This window comes from Lagopus leucura, unplaced genomic scaffold (assembly GCF_019238085.1).
Source record: "Lagopus leucura isolate 7727_CA_CO unplaced genomic scaffold, USGS_WTPT01 Super-Scaffold_100021, whole genome shotgun sequence".
Taxonomy (NCBI): Eukaryota; Metazoa; Chordata; class Aves; order Galliformes; family Phasianidae; genus Lagopus; species Lagopus leucura.
In genome coordinates, this window is record NW_024962274.1 from 2,171,968 (window position 1) to 2,195,060 (window position 23,093).

The 23,093-nt window shown below is 44.4% G+C and overlaps 1 protein-coding gene across 2 annotated transcripts in view; it reads left to right on the forward strand.

Annotated features, from left to right (window-relative positions):
* CCDC50 (coiled-coil domain containing 50) overlaps positions 1-21,358 on the forward strand; it is a 39,339-nt gene extending 17,981 nt beyond the window's left edge. For both annotated transcript variants that reach the window (XM_042878311.1, XM_042878310.1), the window contains exons 4-12: positions 1,890-1,980; positions 4,357-4,474; positions 7,878-8,582; positions 11,111-11,217; positions 11,760-11,804; positions 12,331-12,435; positions 13,228-13,307; positions 14,240-14,337; positions 15,327-21,358. In XM_042878311.1, the coding sequence (XP_042734245.1) occupies positions 1,890-1,980; positions 4,357-4,474; positions 7,878-8,582; positions 11,111-11,217; positions 11,760-11,804; positions 12,331-12,435; positions 13,228-13,307; positions 14,240-14,337; positions 15,327-15,346 (1,369 nt within the window). In that variant the 3' untranslated portion in view covers positions 15,347-21,358. The remainder of the gene's footprint in view (positions 1-1,889; positions 1,981-4,356; positions 4,475-7,877; positions 8,583-11,110; positions 11,218-11,759; positions 11,805-12,330; positions 12,436-13,227; positions 13,308-14,239; positions 14,338-15,326) is intronic.
* The last annotated feature ends 1,735 nt before the right edge of the window (positions 21,359-23,093 follow it).

Consider the following 23,093-nt stretch of genomic DNA (forward strand, 5'->3'; position numbering starts at 1 on the left):
AGGGACGGCAGACTCAAACACATTGATGTGTTTGACCTTTCTAATTTATTTTCTTACATGAATCCGTGTAATCTGAGATTGGCCTCGTAAAAGATCTAGTATTTTATGCACACTGACAATATGCTTCTAGGGTTTGCATGTTCAGTTGTCTTTTTGCTTGGTACTGGTTTCCTGTTCCAGGTTTGCCAACATTCCCTTTTGATAGAGCAGGTTTACGAACTATGTTTGACCTGTGTGCTTCTAAATAGATTTCTCTGCAGTCAGGTGCAACACAAACATACACACTTGCCAGGGCCTTCTAGGATGTCTCTAGGCCTGGGTCAATTTATGAATGTGAGCAAATGTTTACAAACATGGTTTAGGAAAGGGAAGGAAACATCACATTGTGACGTGGACATGGGGTTCTTGTGTGTTTGGAGAAGGAAGAGGAAGCATGAATAACACACAGTACCCAACTGTAGATCTGTTTCTGAGGGGCAATTGACATAAATAAAAAAAGCTTTTTTTCCTTTCATGTGTTTCATGTTCCTTTTTTTTTTTTTTTTTTTTTTTTTTTTCTTTAACAGATTAGATGTTTTTTGGTGATATTTCTCCTCTAATGCACTTCTTGCAGTGTCCCACCCTACACCACCTAACCAACTCCTTGCACTTCTGTTCTTCATCTATGAAATAAGCCACTGTCGTGCCATTGGTTGCTCCAGCAATGCCAGTTCTCTCAGCTTTGCTGCATTTTAGTCCATTGCCTCCAAGTGTGCCAGGTCATTTAAACCCTGATCCTTCCTCAAGACAAGAACAGGTGCTCCAGCCTACCCTGTGCATGTACCTTTCATGTAGCTGAACCTGCTTCTCTTGAAGTATTTGCCTGACTTCCATAATATGCTCTTGGTTGTCCTCCCATCACCTATCTGATCACTGCCAGCATATTCTTTGAAAGACTGTATCCTGATAAAGCAATCTCTGCCAGTTGCTATTCTCATTCCTGTCTCCTGTGCCTTACCTTTTAGCATTTGCAACTGCAGAGATACCTTTAGATTGATAGATTTTATTTTTTCCTTTTTTCCTCTGACCTGTTTGGAGCAGTCACTGACTCAATTTCAACAATCCTGAAAGAGAGAGCTCTTAATCTTCATTCTCAAATCCCCCAGCCCTGTTCTGGATTGTCCCAAAGAACCTTGGCTATCATTCAGGCCTGTTTGCTGGGCATCAGAGCTTGCAGCTGAGCACTGTGCAATTCTTTCAGATACTTTCTGCATGACATTCCACAAATTCATCTGGGTGGATAGACTAGGAAAGATGTAACTCATGGAAGTATGACGTTTCATGTCACAATTACTGTTTTTCTGTTCTCCAGTTAATATAGTCCTGTGTGGTGCTGTGATGATTGCTTCCCACCCCTCATTCTGATGCACACTGCTGTTTTTCCTACTGACTGCTTCTGCTTTTGCATTTCATCCCACCTCAGCAGCATTTCTCATTCAGAAATCCAGAAATGCTTGTATTAACCTTACCCCTAAACTCTTCCATTGGCACCACACATACAAGTGCTCCTCAGCAGCGTTAGACTGCTGTTTGCAGAGACTCCTATGTACTTCCTTGGCCTGCTCTGTCTTATTGTTCCTATCTCCTTTCTTAGCAAGCTGCCTATGAGTTTGTTTTCTCATCTTTGTACTTTGATCATGGAAGGTTTGGGATCGATTTTCTAAATTTGAGCAGCATTAAGTACAGGGAGTCCTGGTCTCTGCTGAGAATTCATGGGCTCTGCACTATTGCTGAGGAATAATAACTCTTCTGTGTGAACTGAATAGCTGCTTTTAGTTCTTTTTATCCCTCTTTCCAGACTGATGTCTATGATTTTAGGTACTTACAATCCTTGTTTCCTTCTCTTCTAGGGAACGGCAGGACTCAGAGATTGCTCAGGAAATCCAAGTGAAGCTGGTTTTTGAAGCAGAGCAGCGACGCAGGCAAGAGGAAAAAGATGAGGTAACTTTGAAAGATGGCAGAGCTACTTGTATCAGCCATTTTAGTGCAGGCATTTCTTGGTTATTAGCTGCAGAAGCCGCGTTGCCTGCTCTCAGTACTGATCTTCATGGATTATCAGCATGCACAGAGATTTCAGGGAGCCCTATTACACGTGTCAGATACATTTGTAGCCTGCGAGGGTTGATGCTAATGCCATGCTAACAAAGAGGGCAAATAATAGTAGGCCTTCCTGAGGTGTCCAGAAAGTCCTGGATTGGAGGAACGTGTATGTGAGCTTGGAGTGTGTCCCTGTATTTGATTGCAGGTAGGTCCCTGAGAAATTCAGGTAGTTTTACAGTGCTGAAGAGGCAGCTAGTGGCATTTTCTCTATGGGAAGCATTTAAACACAAGGCTATTTCTTGGAAGAGCTAGCACTAATTTGTCTAGCTAACTTCAGTTTGCTTGTTCAAGACTTCATTTGCTTCTAGTACCATTAAATCCAAACAAGTACAGAAAGGCTGGCCAGAAAGATGGAGAAGCATCCAAGAGGATCATGCAGTGGGAGAGAGAGGAGCACTGGCTAAAGGATTTATGCTGTAAATGTGACCATCTCTCTTATTTTCCTGACGAAAATGAAGGAGAAACGAAGCTTCTGCTGACAGCAGTATTGCAGCCACACAGGTTTAAGCAGAGGGCTTCTGGGATGTCAGCAGTCTGACAGCAAGTCCCTGCAACATCTCAAACTAGCCTACTGATTATCTTTGGATGCTGGGAGCAGTCTTCAGATGATTATAACTCAATGTGATGAGGAAAAGCCACAAATATTCCTTCTCTTCCTGTTGGTTAATAGGTAGTTCTGGAGTGTGGCTGAAGCAGATATGTGCTGGGTTAGGCTGCAGATAAATACTGAAGGTGAAGCAATACTGCCTGACTTTGCAATAGGAGGGCTTGAATCAGTCCTGCTGTCCTTCTATGGTCCCCAGTGTTACTTCTTTTGGGTGGGCTCCTGTGCTGATGTGGGGCTGTGCAGTGCCTAAGGGGTTTGTCAGGTGGCAGAGTGGGGATCCTGTCAGAACCATTCCTGTGGCCCTCAGTATTGCATCTGTCCACCTATCTTGCAAGAAATGCTGAATTATGCTGGTATTGGGCATGTGTCAGATTTGTCCTGAATTTGTCGCACATGAAGGTATGTGGCATTTCCCAGTGTTCAGGCATATCCAGCCAGATGTGCAGGGTTTTAAAATAAAGTACCCAGTAATGGCGCTAAGTTAATGGCTTATACAGATTTGCAAGTCCTGAACTGTCTCAGTCCTTGGGATAATATGTTTAAGCCCATGTATTTACAGACTTGCTCCTCTTGTTAGAGTTTAAACTTGCCAAAGGGAAATACTTTTTTTTTAATAAGGAGCCTGGTATCCTCAGGTCCTTAACAAAGCTTGTTGCCATACAAATATGATCTGAATACTGAAATAATAATTGGTATTTGAACATTCATCCATTGCCCTCCAGTGCTTGCTTTGCTTTTGGAGAGTTTCAGCTCTGACTATGCATTTCACTGTTGTTTTTCCTACCTGTCACGTACATTCTGAGTGGACGCTTAGATGAATATCATCCAAGGGTAAGGCTGTCCAGCTGGTATCTTCCAGCTTCTCTTCCTAGCTTCAGATCAGGCCCCAAGTGAGGAAGCCCCAAAGAGCTATTGACTGTTGCTAGGCCTTGTTGCACCATTAGTCATCTTGAAGGAAAACCGATTAAGAAAATGGAGTGCTGCTCTTTGATTGCCTATCTACCAAATCAGCAACAAGATAAATGGCCTACAGTCCCCACTGCACTCCTGTGCTGTGTGTAGCTCTTCTTTCCTGACGTCCCATTTGATTTTTCTTTTCCTTCAACCTCTGTCAAATTGATGCATCTCCCTGCTTGTCATGCTATGAACCCTATAAATTAAATCCTGTTTGAAGCAAGTTCCTGTCTTGGTCTGGGAACTGCTTTCAGTCAGAAGTGCTGTCAGCCTGGGACAGTCTGTGCTTCTGTGTTTTTTCTTGGCTACCACTAGTTGTGTGATCCTCAAAGGTGTTGTTGAAAGCCTAAGGTTGCACAGGAAATCCCTCCTACCACTTTTTGGCAGTTACTACTTAGTAGACTTGCATATAGATGGATTAGGAACCTGCAAGTTGTTGGGTAGGCTCAGTGGTGGGTCGTGTGCTAGTTGCTGATATTGCCTCTTACCAGCCACTAAGCTGGAAGCCCCGTCCGGTCCATGGTTTGAATGCAAGAGTAACCCTGTCAGTGTTGTCTTAAAAAATAAAACTATGAGGATTTTTATAATTGCGGTCTAATAAGAACCATCTGGATATGTTCTGTGGGGAAGGTAATGATTTTCTTCCATCTCTGCAGGACATTGCCCGTCTCCTACAACAGAAAGAATTGCAGGAAGAAAAAAAGCGCAAGAAGCACTACCCAGAATCCCAGGGACACAAAGTCTATGAGGATAGCTATTATTCAGAAAATGGAGGTAAGTTTCTGCTTGTAAAAGGGATCAAGATCATGGTGCTGTAGGTGAAACTGGTGATCTGGGTAGTTTGTTAGGGTGATTTTCCTTACTTGCATTCAGTCCTGCATTCTGTATTATAGCATTGCACGAATTTCCAGGGTCAGGATCTGACTTTATTCTAAAGTCAGAAATTATTTGTGGAGGAAAAAACAATAGCTGAGAGTACGGGTAAGTCAGCTATTTCTGTATGGTGCCACAGCTGTGCAGAAGAGAAATGCAGATGCAATTCCACACTTAAAACTGTTTCTGTTTGAATGTATGTGCTCATCTGTGGTGCTGGCACTGCTACTTGCATACAGAAGCAATTGCTGGTTCATGGAACAGCTTTTCAAACAAAAAAATAATCCATTCAGGTATGTATCCAACTCCAAAAATTAGCACAACTGCTTTGAATGACTTACTGAATAACAAGATCATCTCCCCAGAATCTTTGCTATGATTATCCTCTGGGACTGCATTTTATGAAGAAGATACGACTCAGCGCTGTGTTGCTTTCTTCTGGACGTCTTTTGCAATCAAATGTGAACTTTCTTTAAATTGAGAGGGGAGAATCTGCGTGTGTTTAATTATGGAGCAATGTGGTGTTTGCTTTGCTATGCACTGGTGGTGGCTCTTGTGTTCTATCTTAGAAAATGTGGTGGGGAAGAGATGGGTTGCTTTTGATCAGCAGATTATGAAGGTGGAAATCAAATCTCTTATTTCTCTCCTTAACATCCATACTGCTGGCCATTTAAAATATTTTCATCTGAACTCAGGCAAAATATTGTAGTTGCATTTGAGTAGAAGCTCAAGGAGGGCCAAGGAAATGCACAGCACAAAGTGCGCAGCAGTAACTAGATGAAAACTTTATGGCTACCAGTTCTGTTATGTGTGCAAAGCTGGAAAGACTTTGGTCTGAGAGTTCTATAGCCAACCCACAGTTTGTTTCGGAATTAAATGGGTCGAGTCCCTGGAAAAATTACAGTAGAGGCAATAGTGTTGCCAGGCAGAGATGGTACCACAGAATGGATTTTTGTAACAGTGCAGCTGACAGAAAGAAGCCTGTGACTCTGCACTTTGATTGCTACAGATTTGGAGAGCAGGGTGTTTTGGGGGTCTAATTTTCCTCCCTGCTGTGATCTGTAGTTTTGGGAGTGTGCTAGAAGGATTTATTGCCTGTTGGTTGTATTGCGGCTCTTGATCCTTGTTCCTTAAAACTAGAAGGGACTGAAATGGGTTTGGATGTCTGGATTGTCTAGCACTTTAATTAAAGGTCTTTAAATATTTGGGCACCATTTGATGAGGTTTCATCATTCTTTGTTTGTTTTGTCCTCATTACCTGTGAACTTAAACACAAAAGAAAAGCCCTTGCTTTATTTGGATTTTAGTCTGCCTTGACCAAATAAAAACTTACCCCATTCAGGAGGAGTGTGCATTAGGGTTATTGCTCCAGAGCAAACCAAGCCTTTAAGAAGTGGAAAAATAAACATGAAAGAAAGCAGAGTTCCTACCAGAAGTGTCCGTGCCATGAAAAATATTTCACTATTAGCTTAGTCACATGCTGCTTGAGAGAATAACACCAGGACCTAAAGAGTGTTTACTTGGCTCCCACAGATGGTACTGTGGAAACCAGTGCCTGCTGAGGAGTTAATAGCCTTGAGATAACCAAAAAGCAAATTTCCTGCCTGGGCTGTCTGGCATGATTGTGTTTCCTGCACCAAACCTTTTGTAACCCAGCCATACTTTACTCTTGCATAATCTCCTTTTCTATTCTGCCAAATCATCAAGCTTTCCCTAAATGGCAAAATGAATTCATTCTTAGGCCTCTGTTAATATCATTCAGAAATCAATGAAAAACCATTTCTGACTCTTACCTTCAGATTCTGGTGCACGTTGTTCAGTAAGTCACTTAAATTGTTGCACTGGATGTCTCTCTTCTGTAAGCCGTGCTAACAGTCTAAAACTGAACACGAAAACCTACCAGCTAACAGGAGCTGCTGTGGTTATTCTGAAAGTCACACAAACAGAACCCATTTGTTTTCAAGATAGGTTTTCAGTAGGCTCTATTTTTGCTGGCTCAGAAGAAGGTATTTTTCTGGATAGTATGACTTGAAAGGAACATTAAGTTTTTTGATTTGTTTTCTTAGTTCTGAAATCTGGATGATTGTAGAGAAGGCAAAGCTATTTGTTAAGACAGAAGGTGCTGGGAAATCTATTATATGTTTTCAGAAGCTATAAAAACTCCTAGCAATGCAGCAGGAAAATCTTACACTTTTCTTTGTATGTTTCTGTTTCAAATCAGCCTCTGCTTGAAGGGATTTTTCTGCAGCAGTACACATTTGCTTTGAAAAGCTGCTGGGGAGATAACGGTTCACTCAGTGCATTGATTTCTTTCTCAGCAAATAGGTTGATTAGAAATGAAATAGATGAACAGATTATATACACTCAGACTTCTGCATCCGTACAGTTGTGACTGCTTTATTACTGAAACTAAAAGCAAAGAAAAATTTCCACCTGCTTTTTGGAAAGCACAGAGGAAACAGCCACACTAAGCTGCTGAGTAGGCGGCTTTTTCCAGCTCTGCTGCTGAGGTCAGGAGCTTGGTTGCTGCAAAAACTTATCCTGCCCTTAAGCTGCTGTAGCCCTCTCTGCAGTCAAGCCAAACTTCTGTTTATGTGATGAATAGCCTGAAACTCCTGTGACTTCAGGAGCATCAGGTGACAGTTTGTGGTGGAAAGTATGTGGATGCAGTAGCTGTCTGTCTTCTTTCTCTTTAAATATAAAGAAAAATCAATTCCATCCCAGCTCTTTTTCTTCTTCCCACTTGCTGTGGGTCTTTGCCCATAAAGGTGAGGCTTTTATTTCTGGTGAACAGCCGTGTAATTAAAGCCAGTGTGAGGTGTGAATGCTCATAAACCAAGATCCAACCTGAGTCTCTGCTTGGAGTCTCCTGGCCTTAAGCTCCTGTTGCTTCCCCAGCCTTACCTCCTGAGAGTGCCATGTCCCACAGCAGAGACAGATCACCAGGAGATGGGTTGCTCTGCTCTGTTCTGCAGCTCTAATGGAATCAGTAAAAATCCTTAATCTTCTTTATTGGTTTGTCCTCACCTTAGGACATGTTCAGGCATGCTTTTGGGCTGCAACTGTGCTTTCTGCTCTAACCCCACTGCCTCCTGTATTACCCTGATGTAAGCAGAGCCCCCATTCCACTCTCTGCTGTAGCATTTTGTGGAACATTATGTCCCCGTTCATTTCTTCCCAGCCGCTCTGTGCTTTACCTCTGTTTCCAGCTTCTCCTTGATTCGGACTGATTCTGGCTTCACTGAGCTCCCATTAGCCCCATGTCACTAACCAGCTCCTTGTTTGTCCCTCCCCTGCTGCTCAGAGCACCTCCGGGCTGATCGCAGGGAGCAGGTTTCTGAGCCTTGCAGGGCGCGTGGTGACGATAGGCGCACACACCGACAGAGAGAGCACCGAAAAGCACGCTCACCTTTATCCCCCAGTGCCTCCCAACACAGGTATGCCCCATTGGAGGATCACCGTAGGTCTCCTCAACCAAGTGAGGCCACCAATAGCCAGCGGCAGAGGTGCAAATCTGCCAGCCACGGTGGGTCTGGGAGACCTCCCAGCCTTGTCCTGGAAAGAGAGGCTGATCGTGGTGCTGATGAGCACACTGAAAACTGGGAACTGCAGGACAGGAGCACACCTGGCAGGGAGAAGTCTTGGAGACCTCTCAGTCTCGACCTGGAGTCGGAGCGTGGACTCGCAGAGCAGGCACAGTGCTGTAGAAAGCCGACAAGGCGAGATGGAGCAAAGCACCTTCCTGTTCTTGATGTGGAACTGGAGGCTGAGCAGGAGACCTGGCGTCGGGGCGGCAGCCAGCTGGTGCACCATGAGAGCCGCAAGTCCCGCTATCGAGGCCACTCTTCTCATGGGATGGAGCATGAGGGCAAACTCCAGGAGTCCAAATCCCAGAAAGATCACAGGAGGGGTGAGGAGAGAGACTGCAAAAGGGCAGGACACAGGAGACCTTCCCCATCCCCACACACTGTGAGCCAGGAAGAGGTTGGAGACTGCCGGAAAGACTCAGGTAACCAAGTGATGGGGAAGGTATACGTGTGCGTGAGGATGGACCTTTGATTGCCCCATCCTCTTATCTGAAACTGGGGTTTTCTTCTGAAGACACTTAATCTCCAATATCAGTCTGCAGTGTGTACCTGGTGAATCCTGCCTTGGTTTCTCCTCTATTTAATGAGATTCATCTTAGCCACTAAGACTCTCACTGTTTATTTCCTGACGTGTCCCCATGGCATCAAAGAGGATAGGTAAGAAGGTATTGTTGGAAATGGTACCCTTTATCTTGTGTTAGAATTCCCTTTTGAATTTGCATTGAGATACTTTGTTCTGTGGTTCTTTATCACAGGAATGGGATTTGATGTAGGATACAAGGCCATAAATGAGGACAGTTTGCTTAAGCCTAACAAGCCAGCAGCTTCCTCCCAATTTCCATTGAGAAGCTTACTGCAAAAGTAAAGATGAGGTTTTCATCAAATTCTGTACAAGTAGATTTTTCTGTGGTCTGTAGTTTCTGTTAAATAGTTCCAGGGGAGTGTTGACCTTCAAAAATCAAGATACATCTTACTGCTTTTTAACCTAATCGGAGTAAGAACTGGTTTCTTAGTGAAAGTAGGAGTTTAGAGGCTTGTATCTATGCCTGTCACAGGGTGGGTAACTCATGCTTCAGGCTCTGCATCTGGTCCTCACCTGTGTGAGGTGGGTGAGATGATGCATGTCTGTCTGCAGAGGTGCCAGGAGCATTGTTCTTTGTTCATCATGCAAAACTTTTCTTTAGGGCAGTGGAAGATGTTAACTGAGCTATCATATAACACGGGCCCGAGTGACTCAGTTTCTGATCACACTGACACCAAGTCTGAATAGCTGGAAGCTCTTATCCTTGTCCTGTGGGAATCAGGCTGATCTTTGTGCTCCCTGAATGTGGGCAGAAGTGATGTGGAAGTAACACTTATTGCCTTCTGAGCATATGAAGACTGGCACCAGTCTGTGTGTAAGGCAAGCCCAGTCTCTGGCTGTTTGGTGAACAATTCCTGGAAATTCAGTTTTGTTCTTCATAGGGGCGATGGTGTGTGGGCTATTTATTCCAGCGTGGAAATAAAGGCTGTATTTACCATGGCCATGAAAGCAGTCTCTGTATTTTAACTCTGACCAAGCTGGTGCTTTTTGCTGGAGTTCCTTTGCTGGTTTGTGACTGCAGCTCTTTCCAGCTTGGATTGATCAAACTGTTCCTGAAAGGCCATGCTGTATGCTTAACTGGAACCTCCAGAACTACTGAAAGGTTTCTTTTTATGCTCAAACTTGCAAGAGGAGTGCTGTGGGCTTAAGATCATTGGTCAGTTGACTTAAGGGAAACAAAAAAGCAAAAATACCCTATGTATCAGTTTTTAATACCTGTTCCATGTTTTGATTCTGGATCGATGCCTGAAGTCTCTGTCCCTTCTGTAGTTTGAAGTATTTGGGATGCGCCATCAGGTATGAAGGTAGTTTGATAAATGCACAGCAGGTAACCTACTGACCTCTAAAAATGTCTTTTTTTTTTTTTTTTCCTCACTCTCACCTGATCAGAAAATTGGTATGTGGCCCATCAGGATGTAACATGTATTTGCAATCAATGTGTGAACAGGAGGATGGGAATGAGGCTTATTTTCTGAGTTTGGAATGGAAGAAACACAGACATCTGTGTAGTGGTATATTTCGGATATAAAGCAGAAGCTCATTTAAATGTCTGAGATTGCTGAACATTACAGTTCCAACTGCAGTTGGAAGGGGAAGGCATTCATTGTATGTGAATGAGATCATGCATTTTGTAACAGAGATGTAGCAGGACTCCTTTGGAAGTGTCTATTGCAAATAGACTATGGAGGGATTCAAAATGCAGTACATTAAAACGCTTGCAGGTGGTTTAACTTTGAAATGAAAATTAAAACAAAAACAAAAACCTTATCTTTGAAATAAATATTAAGAACAAAACAAAAACCTGTGTACCTTGCAGCACTGCAAGGCCTGAACCATGTATGAACTCCACAAATGTTTACGTGTTTTCTAACTGTGTATTGCAAAATCCGTGGGTCAGACCAAAGAACAAAACTGTCAGAAACCTTGTGTGAATCTGTCCCAGACACCTTTTGCAGCCCATGTTGCTCTGGAGTGTTTCTGAACTCTGCTGTGCTTGTAGCAAACACATCAGGCTGCTCTCTGCTGTTGAGTTTTGCCAGCTTGAATTGACAGAGTAAAAGATCTGATTCCTTTGGTATCATCACCATGCCAGCAAAAGCTGCAGCAAGAGTCATGGCTTTTCTGTCATACAGTTACCTTTGTTATATAAAATGGAGTGTAACTGTACATATAGAAAAAACTCACTCTAAGGTGCATGCTGCACCTTAGCTAAAGTGTTCTCAAAATGTTTGCTTGGCAGATATGCTGTAGTGGTTTGTGGGCTCCCTGAGTGGAAGCTTTGCAGGTGGCTGAGAAAATGGTGGGGATTTCCTTTCTCTGAAGCATTCAGGGAATAGATGAGTTGATTCTTCTCTCTCAATTCCGTAGGAACTAAGTTGAGGGGGACAAAGCAAACCATTTACAACAAACCCCGAAGGGAACAGGAATTGTCTGATGCAGAGATTGCTCGGAAACTGCAAGAGGAAGAGCTCCTGGTGAGTAGAGAGAATGTATTGGTCACATTAAAGAAATTAAGGTACCCATCAGCGATAACTTGAATCTGCAAACCTTTTGCATTTGACTGTGACTTAGGCCTCAGGTCTTGTTCCTGTGTTCTGATGGTCATCTCTGCTTCCCATGGCTGCTTGTGGAGTGAAAGCTTCTGTCCAGCCAGTAGAGTCTTTTGTCCCGAATTTCACACTTGAAAACTAAATGGTAGAAGCAGAGTGGTATTAAATGAATGCTTTCAGGCAAGTGAAGATGGCCTGTAAACAGTGTGCTGAACTGAGAAGTGAGACAGGCCAGTATCTTGGAAGAGAGTGGTAGAGTGAACATTTATGGATTATGGAGCGTCTTGGCAGATAGGTGGGGACTAAACTCTGCTGAAACGCCACTTTGGTATTGGGTTGAACTGATTCAGTATGTTTGAAGAGGATGGTAGTGCATTCCTAGGGAAACTTACTTGCCTTGTCCAATAGGTTGATGTATCTGAATAATTCATAGATATTACTGTTTTGTTTCTTTCCCTTTTTTCAAGGCCAACCAAGCAGATCAGATGGCAGCTCAAGTGGCCCAAGATGAGGTAAGAAGCTAAATGGTTGTAGTATTCCTTTACTCGTGGAAACTACTGAACTCCACCTGTCCTCTCTGACCCTCTAATTGTCCATCTCCCTTTGTGTAGAGAAAGTTCAGGCCTCTAGTGAGGTCTATTTCTGGCTGGTTTTCATGTCTGTGTTCAGGTTAGCCAAGCAGGGAGTTGTGCTGCCTATTGCAGCTGTGACAAAGGAAGGAGCTATGTGGCTGCAGAAGAGCATCTCTTCTAGCTGAACCCTCTTAGGGGGTTCTCAGAGATGCTGCAAGATGAACTCAGCATTGAAGGAAAAGAAACAAAGGGCAGAAAGGCCCTGCTAACACAAGCCAGGTGAATCACGGGACCCTCTGGGCATGATGCATGTAGTCCATTTCACTTCTTCTCTGGCATTTGATTCCTGATCGCAGATTTCATTAATCCTGGCTTTGCACCCATTTGACACAGCAAAGAAAAGGATATAAGCAGCTCAAACCCTCAAGAGCAATAAAACCTTCTGACACTCTGTTTTCCCTTTCAGGAGATTGCTCGTCTCTTGATGGCAGAGGAAAAAAAGGCTTTCAAGAAAGGGAGGGAGAAAGAAAAGTCTTCCTTTGAAAGAAAGAGAAATGATCAAGACTGGAAGGTACGTCAAGCTTCAGGAGGCCTCACAGATGAAATGCTGAAATGTTGTTCTAGAGGATGGTGAGAGTGTAACATATGGCCAGGAGGAACCAGACAGACCCTTGTGTGAGAAGGGTCCTGTTGCCTGTTATTCAGCTACTTTGCAGACAGAGCATTCCCTATGTTGAAGTCCTGGCTGGAGCAATAACAGCAGTAGCTGGTTCTCTTTGGTCATCACAGGTACAAGGACAGTGCAGCTGCTCCAGTTGTCACTGCTTCATAATGAAATTGGCACTGTGACCGAACTATTGAGTATATCAAGCCTACGCTAGGTTTTTTGTGAGTTATGCTGCAGAACTTTGGCTAGCTGTTGTGGAAGGAGATAAGAAATAGATTTCAGTCTGCCGTAGTAATGTGCTAAAGGGGGTGTTATGTTAATCTTGGGGCCAGCTGAAGGTAGTTCATGTTTTTGGACTCCTTACCGTGTTTGAGCAGTTGCAGCAGCACAGCTGTGTGCAGCTGTCCCTTGTGATGAGCCCTGCTGCATGCAGTTCTTACACGCAGACCATATGCACTTGACCCTAGTTTTCAGATGGGACCCTCAGTGCTGTCCTGAATTTAGAGCAAAGCTTATGTTTGGCTCAGCAAGGCTGAGTTTCAGTTACTGAAAACTAGTCCTAATCCTGTTTGCACACGTCTGGTTATGGTTAGCATGCATAACCAGAGCACAAAAGGAGCTGAGGCAGTCTTGATGCAACTGGCTGGTGTCTTGCAAGGCATACAGATGTGAACTGCTTTCCCTTCTTCCCATCAGCATGATGCAAGTGAGTCCCCGCGCGCAAGGTCAAAAGAAGGACCAGAAACTCAGCGACACAAAGGTGATAAGTCTTCAAGGTGAGCTGAACGTACAGCTGGTAGATCTGGAGAAACGCATTCAGGAAGGTGCTCAAGAGCTGAGTCATGGGAGCAGTTGTGGGGTGAGCAGCCTGACTCATAAGGGGCTTGGCAGAGAGCAGAGCTCTTAGCACGGGAAGAGGATGTCTGACACAGAGCTCATGAAGTGCTTGGCGACGTGTGTCACTCTCTGTGCTTATGGCATCTGGCCGTATTGGTCTTCCTGCCTGAAGCTGACAGAGATTGATGAGCCTGTGCAGTGACATTTGTTAAATGGCAGAAAAGCATCAAGAGGGTTAAAGAGCTGCCGGGAATGTGAAACCAAATGACATTTCTGGGCAGGAAGGAATAATCACACTGCATTTACGCAGCTGCTCCCTTGTGTCCTTGCTCCCCAGCTGAGCCCTGTACACTGCTCCTGTAGCTGTGTGGGAACACCCCATTGCAGTGAGTGTGTTGTGCTTCAGACAGCCTCATTCTTGAGCTGGTGGGATCGTCCTGTAATGCTGTGCATCTTCTGAATCTCTTTGTAACCTTGGTCTGGTGCTTCTGATGTGGAACTGGATGCTGGAAATGACTCTGACGGTTTTGATTTCCAATCCTGATAGCACCTTACAACTTTTTGTTTAATTTACAAAAAAAACCAACAAAAGTGTTCAGGTGGAGACCGAGATCCCACTAGAATGCTCTGGGATGAGAACAGGACACGTGTTAAACACTTGAAATGTTTCCATTTGAGGTTTGCATCAAATTTTGTAATGGAGGAACTGGCCTGCAGGTGGAAAGCTTGGATCAGGCACGGTTTGCATCAAACTGGCAGGGACAGTTCAGACAGATGAGATGTTCTTTTTGCCATGATCCTGTGCCTTTTAATTTTATACTGTTGTTTTTTTTTAAGTACTTTTTTTGCTTTCCTTTCTCATGGTTGGCAGATCACAACCTCTCCTCGATGACTTTGAGCACGCTCGGTATTACACAAGCCAGCCCAGCCCCTTACGCCAGTTTTCCAAACCTGAGCACTCTCCTAAAGGTAGGATCAAGTCTGCAGCTGGCTCAGCATAAGGGTTATTGTGGGCTTTTTTCTTCAGCTAACTAGCCTGAAGGACGGAGCAGTTAAAAGAGGAAGAATGGATATTATTGTCCCAACAGATAGGTGATGCCGTTCAGTGTTTGAGCTTTACTTGCTTAGCACTTGTCTCGCTGAGAGAGTAAATAGCTGAATTGGTTTGCCTCAAGTTTGCCAGAGTGCTCTTTGCTTGTCCTCTATGATCTCTCAATGATAAATGACTGTAAACTCAGGCAGCAAATGAAGGAGAAATAACATCAGGACAATGATGTGATGGGTTTTAGGTGACTCACTAATATAAAACAATTCAATACATGACAAAAAGCCTCAGAGTCTCTCCTGTCTGGTGAGTGAGTGGGATGATACAGAAGCTTGTCCTGAGAACAGACTTGTTTTGTTCCTGTTGCATCTCAACTGTTTTGTTGGCTCATTTCCTGAAACAGTTTGGCAGCAGTGCAGTATATTTAGGATCACCTTCCCTCCAGCTCTTGAAATCTGAATGCCAGTTGTCTGAGTTACCTCTGGAGTCCCTGAGGGAAGAAAGGTGCAGCCAGAGTTTGACTCAGTGGTTCAGATTGCTTCCAATTCCACTGATTGTAGCTTAAATTTGAAGTTTGGAAAGCTTTATTGATGGTTATAGAGCACAAGAGCTGGAATTTGATGGCAGTTCATATAGAGTGTAAGCTCCATGTTCATTCTGTGTTTTTTTTTTAGTAAGACTGAAATGTGGCTGCAGTGCTGTTCACAGCCTGGAAGCAATAAGTGCCTGTCTTGTGGATCTATGCTTCCTTTAGTTTCAGAAAAGTAATGTACAATTCTCATTTTGATGTTTGACTTTACCAATTCAGACAGCCAGCAGGGCAGTACAAGTAATATGACTGCAGGTCATTGTATTTTCTTCCTTGGGATCTGTCCTTACTGATTGTTTTTTTTGTTTCTGTTCTGCTTTCCAGGTTCCCGTAGGAAGCAGTAAACTATGCTAGCCTTTGCTTTGGTACTGACTCTTCTGTAGCAAACATTACTGGAACTGCCAGGCAACTTTCTCAAATCCTTACCCTTTGGGGGATCCACCTTCCACTCTCAGGATCTCCTTTTTAAGTGTCATCATGTTAGTAAGGAACGTTTGTTCATTTCACTTTTCTGTTCACATGTGATCAGTCAAGCAGTGCCGTACAATCTAGCCACCAGTGAGCTGTGTGAATCAACAAGCTAATAACAGCTCCCTCTTCTATTCCTTTCAGGCTTTCCTTTTATTTTTAAGCTTTGGCTGGAGCTTTCACAAATAGAAATGCACATAAGAGGGAGAAAAATCCAAGATAAGTGCAGCAAAATGTCTTAGTTGTGTGTCCTTTCCGTGTTAGGATGGTTGAGCAAAGAGTTCTAAGAGGGAATGTGTATTTCTTCTTCTGCTGGATAGCAATGGAGGCAATCAGGTGTGTTAGCTTGCAGAAAAGAGAGAGCATTCTCACAGAGTTCACGATCCAAAACAGGAACCTGGGGCTGGTGAGGAAGAAGTTGCCTACAGAATAAAACTCCTTGACTGCTGTGTTTATTTCTAGGGTTCCCAGCAATTTGTTTAGAGCATTCAACCAAGCTTCAGGGTATAGGATAGGACAGTTAGGAGGAAAAGACTATTTCAATTGAAATTAAGCCTTTGTGTGCATGGCTTTTAAGGCATGCCAGGGAGTTGATGAAGCTGTGAGTTGTGGGTTGGGGAGAATCATGCAAATGAATTTAAATGCCCGAGGAGATCCCTGTGGTCACGTGCTTTGAGGTTCCAGGCGGTGCAAGCCAAGGAATTCCACAGAAACAATGTTAAGAACTACTGTAACTCCTAGTTCAGTTACTGAATCACTTGAGCATGGTAGCTTATATCTGAACATGAATATGTCTTACACACATGGGGCCACATGGGCACTGAGAATTAAATCCAAAGATTACAGTTAGAAGCCACTTTGAGGTAGCCATGGAGTGCCAGTGTGCAGAATGTGTGCTGACTCTGCTCTGTTCAGCACACCAGGCAAGCTCCGGTCAGGATCAAACTATTGTTCTCCAGGGCACAGTGGCATCTCCAAGTTTTAAGTCCTCTGTGCAGATTTGCTCATGTGCTTGTTTCTTTTTCTTCTTTTGATGGTTTGTTTTCCCTCGACTCTTTGAAAATCATCCTGCTCTTGCAGTAAGAAGCAGCCTTGTCCCCTTGCCTTCTGTCATCCCAATTCTTTTGTCTTGCTGACTTTTTTTTTTTTTTTTTTTTTGCCAAGTGCATTTTTAAGCTGCAAAGCTGAGTGTCTGGATACTGGTTTGTCTACCCAGCCCAGTACAGGTTACTCACTTGGCAGTCTTGTTCATGGCAGCTGAGCTTGGCTGCAGTGCCTCACTGTACAACTTGCTTATAGCACAACGCTGAGCCTGTCCTGCCACACTCTTCATCTTCTCCTGGCAGCTGCAGTTCTGCTGCTGGCTTTGCTGAGATGAGGCAGAGCTGTGATTATGCTCAGCCTCACCACTGGCCTGCGTAGCTGCCTGGGAAAGGAGCCTGACACTTCTATGGAGCTTTGTGGAGAGCAGATGCTGGCGTGGAGCGCTGATAGGAAGTCAGGGAAGATGATGGCTCTCTGTTCTTGCAATAGCATACAATCCAAGCCCGTAGACAGCTGAAAGGCTTTAACTTTGGCTGTTGTCCTTGGTTAGGATAGCTACTGAGACAAATCACTAGGAATACAAAGCAACTTGTTTTCACATAAGTTGCGAGGGCGCATTTAATAACACAGACGAGCTCTTGCCTTGCCTGGAACAACAACTCAGACTTCCATCTCTTACCCCTGCTGGGATGTGGGCACCATTTCTGTACCTGTGAAGTTCCAGGTAACCCCTCAGCTCCATGCGTACACCAACCAAAAACGTTGCAACGTAACTCTTTGTGCACCAGCAGCCATACTCTTGCTTCCAGGCTGTGGGCTTGCTTACCTGCATGAGTCCTTAAGTGAGTTGCAAGCTCTTGCTTGTTTGCTCTTTCTTCTCAGGAAATATCTCAGCCAGTGGCTAGATTGTACTGCCCTTTCCTTGTGCCCTCTTCTTGTTCCATCTGTGTCCATTCAGAAGTGTTAATGTTGTTTTTAAGGGATCGGGGGGAAAAAAAGGACAAACAACATAAACAGGTTTTTTTATTATTATTTGATAACTTGGGTCAATGTGGCAGCCTCATTTGTGGTGACTTTATTTTATAGAGGTTTATTTTTGTATTTCATGTAACAGTCAAAATTTTTACTGCTGAAAATGCCTTTTTTTTTTTTTTTTTTTTCCTTTTCTGTGGGATTTTTCCCCTTCGTTGCCATCAGAGTATATTTACTCTGTGTGTGAAATGGATGTGTGAAATGTAGGGTTTTATGTACCTATAGTCCTGCAAATATCCCTGCTTGTATCATCTGGGCGCTTATGAAAATTGATGGGGAAAAATCCTGCCAAATAAAAGCAGTTGTGCTTTGTGCACGTTTTGCATGGGAAAGTGGTGACCCTCTATGCAAGGCATGGGGGAAGCCACTAAATAGGGATCCAGCCCTCCCTAGGCTTCTGGAGATAACTGTGATGGGCTTTCTTGCACTGCACTTGGCTGACGCAACTTCTTTCTTCTAATCAGGAAAGTCACAAAGGCCCTGAGCCTGCTGGCACAGGAAGGACCTGTTAAATCAGGAGAGATGCTTTTGAGCATCTGGATTGTTGACTTCAGTGGGATTGAATGGAAATGATATGAAAGATAATTGTGGTTGATTTGGTTTGGAAGCTGAGTGAAGTCCAAAAAAAAAAATGACCCAGTGCCTAGGCTGTGAAGCTGCAGCATCTCCTTAGTGGCCTCCTCAGTCCAGCCATGCTGTCCAGTGATGGCACCAAGAAGAGAGAGCTCACGGGAAGGACCCAGGAATGTCTGCTGCTTCTTTGGATTCTTCCAGGGAGTGTTGAGTGCTCTGGGGCTGCTTTGTTCTGTATCCTTCTTTAGTGCTTTCCTTTTTGATCTTATTCCCTGCCTTTATTCATTTGCTGGCCCTTGTTATGCTTCTGCTTTATTTTTCCATGGCCCTTGTGAAAAGGAGGACCTTGAGGTTTTGCTAGAAGAGAGCTGACACCTACAGGGAGAAATGCTAAGATTGATAACTGAGAAAAGCATATAGGGGATAAAGAGAGCAGTTGTTCATCTGACATGCCTTCTGGACTTCACACAGAGAGCTTCATGCAAAAATTGCACCCTGCATGTTTAATAGCCACATCCATGGCACAACTGAAGAGCTCAAGAAGAGCTAAGATTAGAGGTGAACAAGAAGCCAAATCTTCCTGGAGCTCAGCACCTCAGTTCTGCTGAGAGTCAGCAAGATGGAGTGGCACAGACCAGATACAAAATCATCACCTTGCATGTGTGCCCCTGGGAAGGGGCACAGTGAAGTTGTCGTCGTAAAAAAGAAATGACTAGAGCAATATCTATTTCCGTGGCAGAAAAATACGTAACTTCTTTTTTGTATGTGTATGTCTTCTCTTGCTGAGTCTCAGTAGCTCTGGCTGTGTTTTGCTCTGAATTCAGTAGTGTGTTGGAGCTGGGACCCCTACCCTGAGCATTCAGATCTTGCATCCCTTTCTTACTATCTGTATTAACAAGGAAGCAAGGAGAGTCCATCACTGTGGAATCCTGGCACTTCCTGATCTCCACAGCAGGCACATCTCACCAGCAAGAGCTCTGAACACCTCCTTGCCTCCGTCTGAAGCACAATGATCCGCAGAAGAGAGGTTGGGTGAACCCGAGTGGTCGTGCCTTACCTGCAGAGATACTTAATGTCTTCAGCAGTCTGATCTGGGTCACCTTGCTATGAAACACTGTCTTAAATCATGGACTGTACAGCTTCCTGAGAAGCAGTTATCATCATGGAAATAGACCAAACAGGTTAATCTCATCTTTTTTTAAGGAATTTCATGTTTTTGAACTTAGTGGGGGTGGGAAAATATCAGCTGTTAGGGATAGATGGATTGTCTCATCATTGAATTTCCTCCTCTCAGGGAGGAAGGATAGAAGTTATAAATGCTGCAGTGTGCTTTGCTCTATAAAAGGGATCTTGTATGTACAGTATTTTTGTATCTTTGCATTCCCACCTGTCCGTTTTTAAATCAAGTTTCATAACATACATAGGAAAAAAAAAGAATTTTTTTTTGCAGTGCTAGACCTTTAAGTTTTTTTGGGTTTTTTTTTGTGCCAAATTACAGCCACTGTTACATTCTAGGATATTCGTTCAGTTTATTGATCAATGTGTATATTATATTTTTTATTACCAAGGTTTTTGTTTTAATTCGTATTAACCTGTATGCAAGCTAACTGTGGATTGCTAATTTATATATAAGGGGAGCACTTTGGAGACAGTGTGAGGATTCCCCTGCTTAGTTTACACTCCTGTCATGTAGTGCAGCCAGTCCATAGAACTCATCAGTTCTTGCAAAGAACGTTCTCCTGGGGTACCTGCCACCCAAGTAGATGGCTGCTGTGAGGAAGGGCAGGAGCACTGATGCTGCAAGGCTGTGTTTGGCTGCAATAGGAAATGAAGCTGAGCCTGTAGCAGGGCTGACCCCAGCTCTCTGCTGTCCTGTTTGTGGCAGAGATGCCCAGGGATGCTGCTGCAGCAGGAGCCCCCTTTTGGGGGTGACTTTGAGGTTTAATCCGCCCTATAATCCGTCCCCAGCAAATGGATCATTCTGGTCTCGCCCTGCTCTAAAGGAGCTCCATGTGTGGTTTTGCAGTTGCTTTGGGAGGTGGGTGTGGGCACAGTGTGAGGCACAGCTGTGCCCCTCGCATTGTGCATTCTACAGGCAGCTCATCTCTTCTTGTGGAGAGCAGGCATAAACCTGCAGATATTCCGGTTTACTGTACTCTTAAATCGTGTCCTGCAGCACGTTTCTGTGCAGTAATGCCTGTGCTACATACAAGTGCCACTTGGACTGCGATGCCCCAGACAGGCTGCACTACACAGGTCCTGTGCTGAGATGCTGCACTGCCCTCAGCCTGTGGGCTGCAAACGTCAGCCACCACCTGCTCTTGGGGTGGCACAGGGCAAGGCTGGAGTTGTACAGCTGATGCTCATCATAGGAGAGTCCTACAGAGGACAGCAGCACACAAAATGAGTATTTTCTACTTCACAGCAAACAAGTTTCACTGTATCAGTGTTCACTCTAAGTAGACTCCACAGTGTGTCTCCAGCTGCATCCGTGCACTGCAATATAGCTAACTGCCTCAGAAAAGCTGCGGTTGTCTAATTTAGCTCTTCAGGGTAAGCTTTCAGCCTGTTGGATCTAAATGTTGGCCATAAGGTAGTCGAGCAGTTGAACTTCCTCAGAGCTGCAAGTGTACCCTGTGTTGCAACAGCTAATCCTTAAGTATAAATCGCGCACTGACAATAATCTGTCTATGCAAGCCTATTTTATTCTTATTTTTGACTGTTCGCTCTCTAATTTTATCAGGTTTGGCATAGAACTTCTGAATGACATTTAACCAAAGTATCATGTCCACGTGTGTGTGTAGCATGTTTTGCTTCTTACTCCTGAGTTCGTTGAATGTAAAGGGAACATTGCCTTGCTCCATTTTGTTCAATAAACCGTTGTGTTTTGTTATTGACCACCTCCTTCTGCCCCTCTGCGTGCTTTTCTGGGAGCACTGAATGGGGTCCTTCTCCCCAGTGTGTCAGGCTCATTCAGTGTGTCCTGCTGTGGGTCACACAAGAGCAGGGGAAGAGCAGCACTTCATTCCACTTTTGGCTCCCGGAGCTTTGCTGTTTCTACCAATACTTATGTTCTTCCAATTTAATAGATATGTAGCAAAACAACAGTTTGTATTTAATTTGATTGTTTTGTGGCCAGAGAGATGGAAAAAAGCTGTGTAATGTCTTGGAAAGGATTTGGACTGTTGCATTTCCTGAGATTGTGATACTGAAAAATAAAGCTGTGTAATTATTTGCAAGGGTAGGATACCTTTTTTTTTTTTTTTTTTTTTTTTTTGCTTCCTGAGAGCAGCTCAGACCTTCAGTGGTTTGACAGAAGGCAATGAGAAAACACCACCGATGTCCTGGGTGTGGCCAATGTCTTCAGAGGAGGCAGGTGAGAATGCAATCACATTCAGCTGGCCCCAGGAGGCAGGGAGCAGCAAAACACATAATAAAAAAAAAAATACTGGGCTTGGGTAACAGAGGAAGAGCCTTGTAAATACAGAGCACTCCTAAGTGCCAAGAACTCTGCCAACTTGCAATTTATTGTAGACTTCTGTCTGGAATGACTGGGTTGGTCTGTTTTCTTTGAAAGGCTCCTTTCATGCCAGCCTTGGCGCCTGTGTGAGCGCTGGGTGGGAAAGGGGCCAGCTGGAGCCCCCAGCAGCATCTCTCACCTGCTGTGCCAATGTGCGCACAGAGAATTGTATGTGGGAACCACAAAAGGGACATTGAAGGGCTTCTGGGGCCTTTAAAAATTTTTTTTGGCTGTATCAAAGGAATTGCTGATCTCTGGGTTTCCAAGTCGCATGCAGCTACCAACTGTTTGGATGTGGCCGATGATTCGTTGTGCTGTTCAGTGGTGATGGATCCAAGTTTCCCAGGTAACGTTCAGCTATGAGAGAAGGTAAGCCAGCAGAGACTGCTTCGAGCCAGCATTGCTGGGTACTTGGAACCCTAATTGCACATTTGGCTGCTCCATCCTGCCCTGCAAGATTGGATTTGCAGATTGCAGCAGCCGTGCTCACAGGAACAGGGTGCCCTGCAGAAGCCATAGGTGTCCCATCCCTGAAGGTGTCAACGGCCAGACTGGCTGGAGCCCTGGGCAGCCTGAGCTGGTGGGGGAAAACCAGCCCATGGCAGGGTTTGGGACTGGGGGATATTAAAGATCCCTTCCAACCCAATACAACCGTTCTGTGATCTCCCATCTCTGCACATTTGCTGGTAAACTTCCACCTAGGTTCATGCTATTGTGTGTTCCTTGTGGCTTGGGAGGGCTGAGCCGTGCTTACAGACTGAGGAAGGGTGGGGGATGTTCACACTGCAGGTAGATGGCTTTTCTTGCACAAAGAAAATGGAAAAAAAAAAGGAGATTGAATAATAGAGACCTGAGATTGGCTTGCAAACCAAGTTCAAAGTGAGTCCAGAACTTGAGTCCAGCATCTGCGTATTGGTGAATGTCTGTGCTTCTCTGATCCCGGGGAGCCCAACCCCGTGTTATGCAGTGGCTGTGCCAAAGCCTGCTCCAGTTTCATCATGCTGATGGCAGGCAGCAGTTCTGAGTATGGACACCTCAACGTTCATGTTGTCTCCTTTCTACCAGCATTGCTATCGCCTTAGTAATCACCTCCCCAAGACAGACTCAGTCCCAATGACTCACCTCATGGCCTTTTGAGGCCATGCTCCAAACAGCCACAAACAGCCCCTGGCTGGTACTCCTGGGACCACTGCATGGCTCCTATTTTTGTCTGTGCTGCTTAATGCCACTTCACAGGACATTTCTGTGCCTGGATTAAGATTTGGATCCTTTTCCATCTTTATTAGAACACAGTTGACATATCCCATCTCTATTTATAAGCATCCCTTTGCTGGGCTGAGCCCAGAGCGCATTACACACCACAGCCTTCCTCTCCTCATCATCCTCCCCGGGTGCTGTGTCCACACATCTGATTGTCACCAGAGGGTGCTCTGAGAGCGTCAGCATCCTAGCCT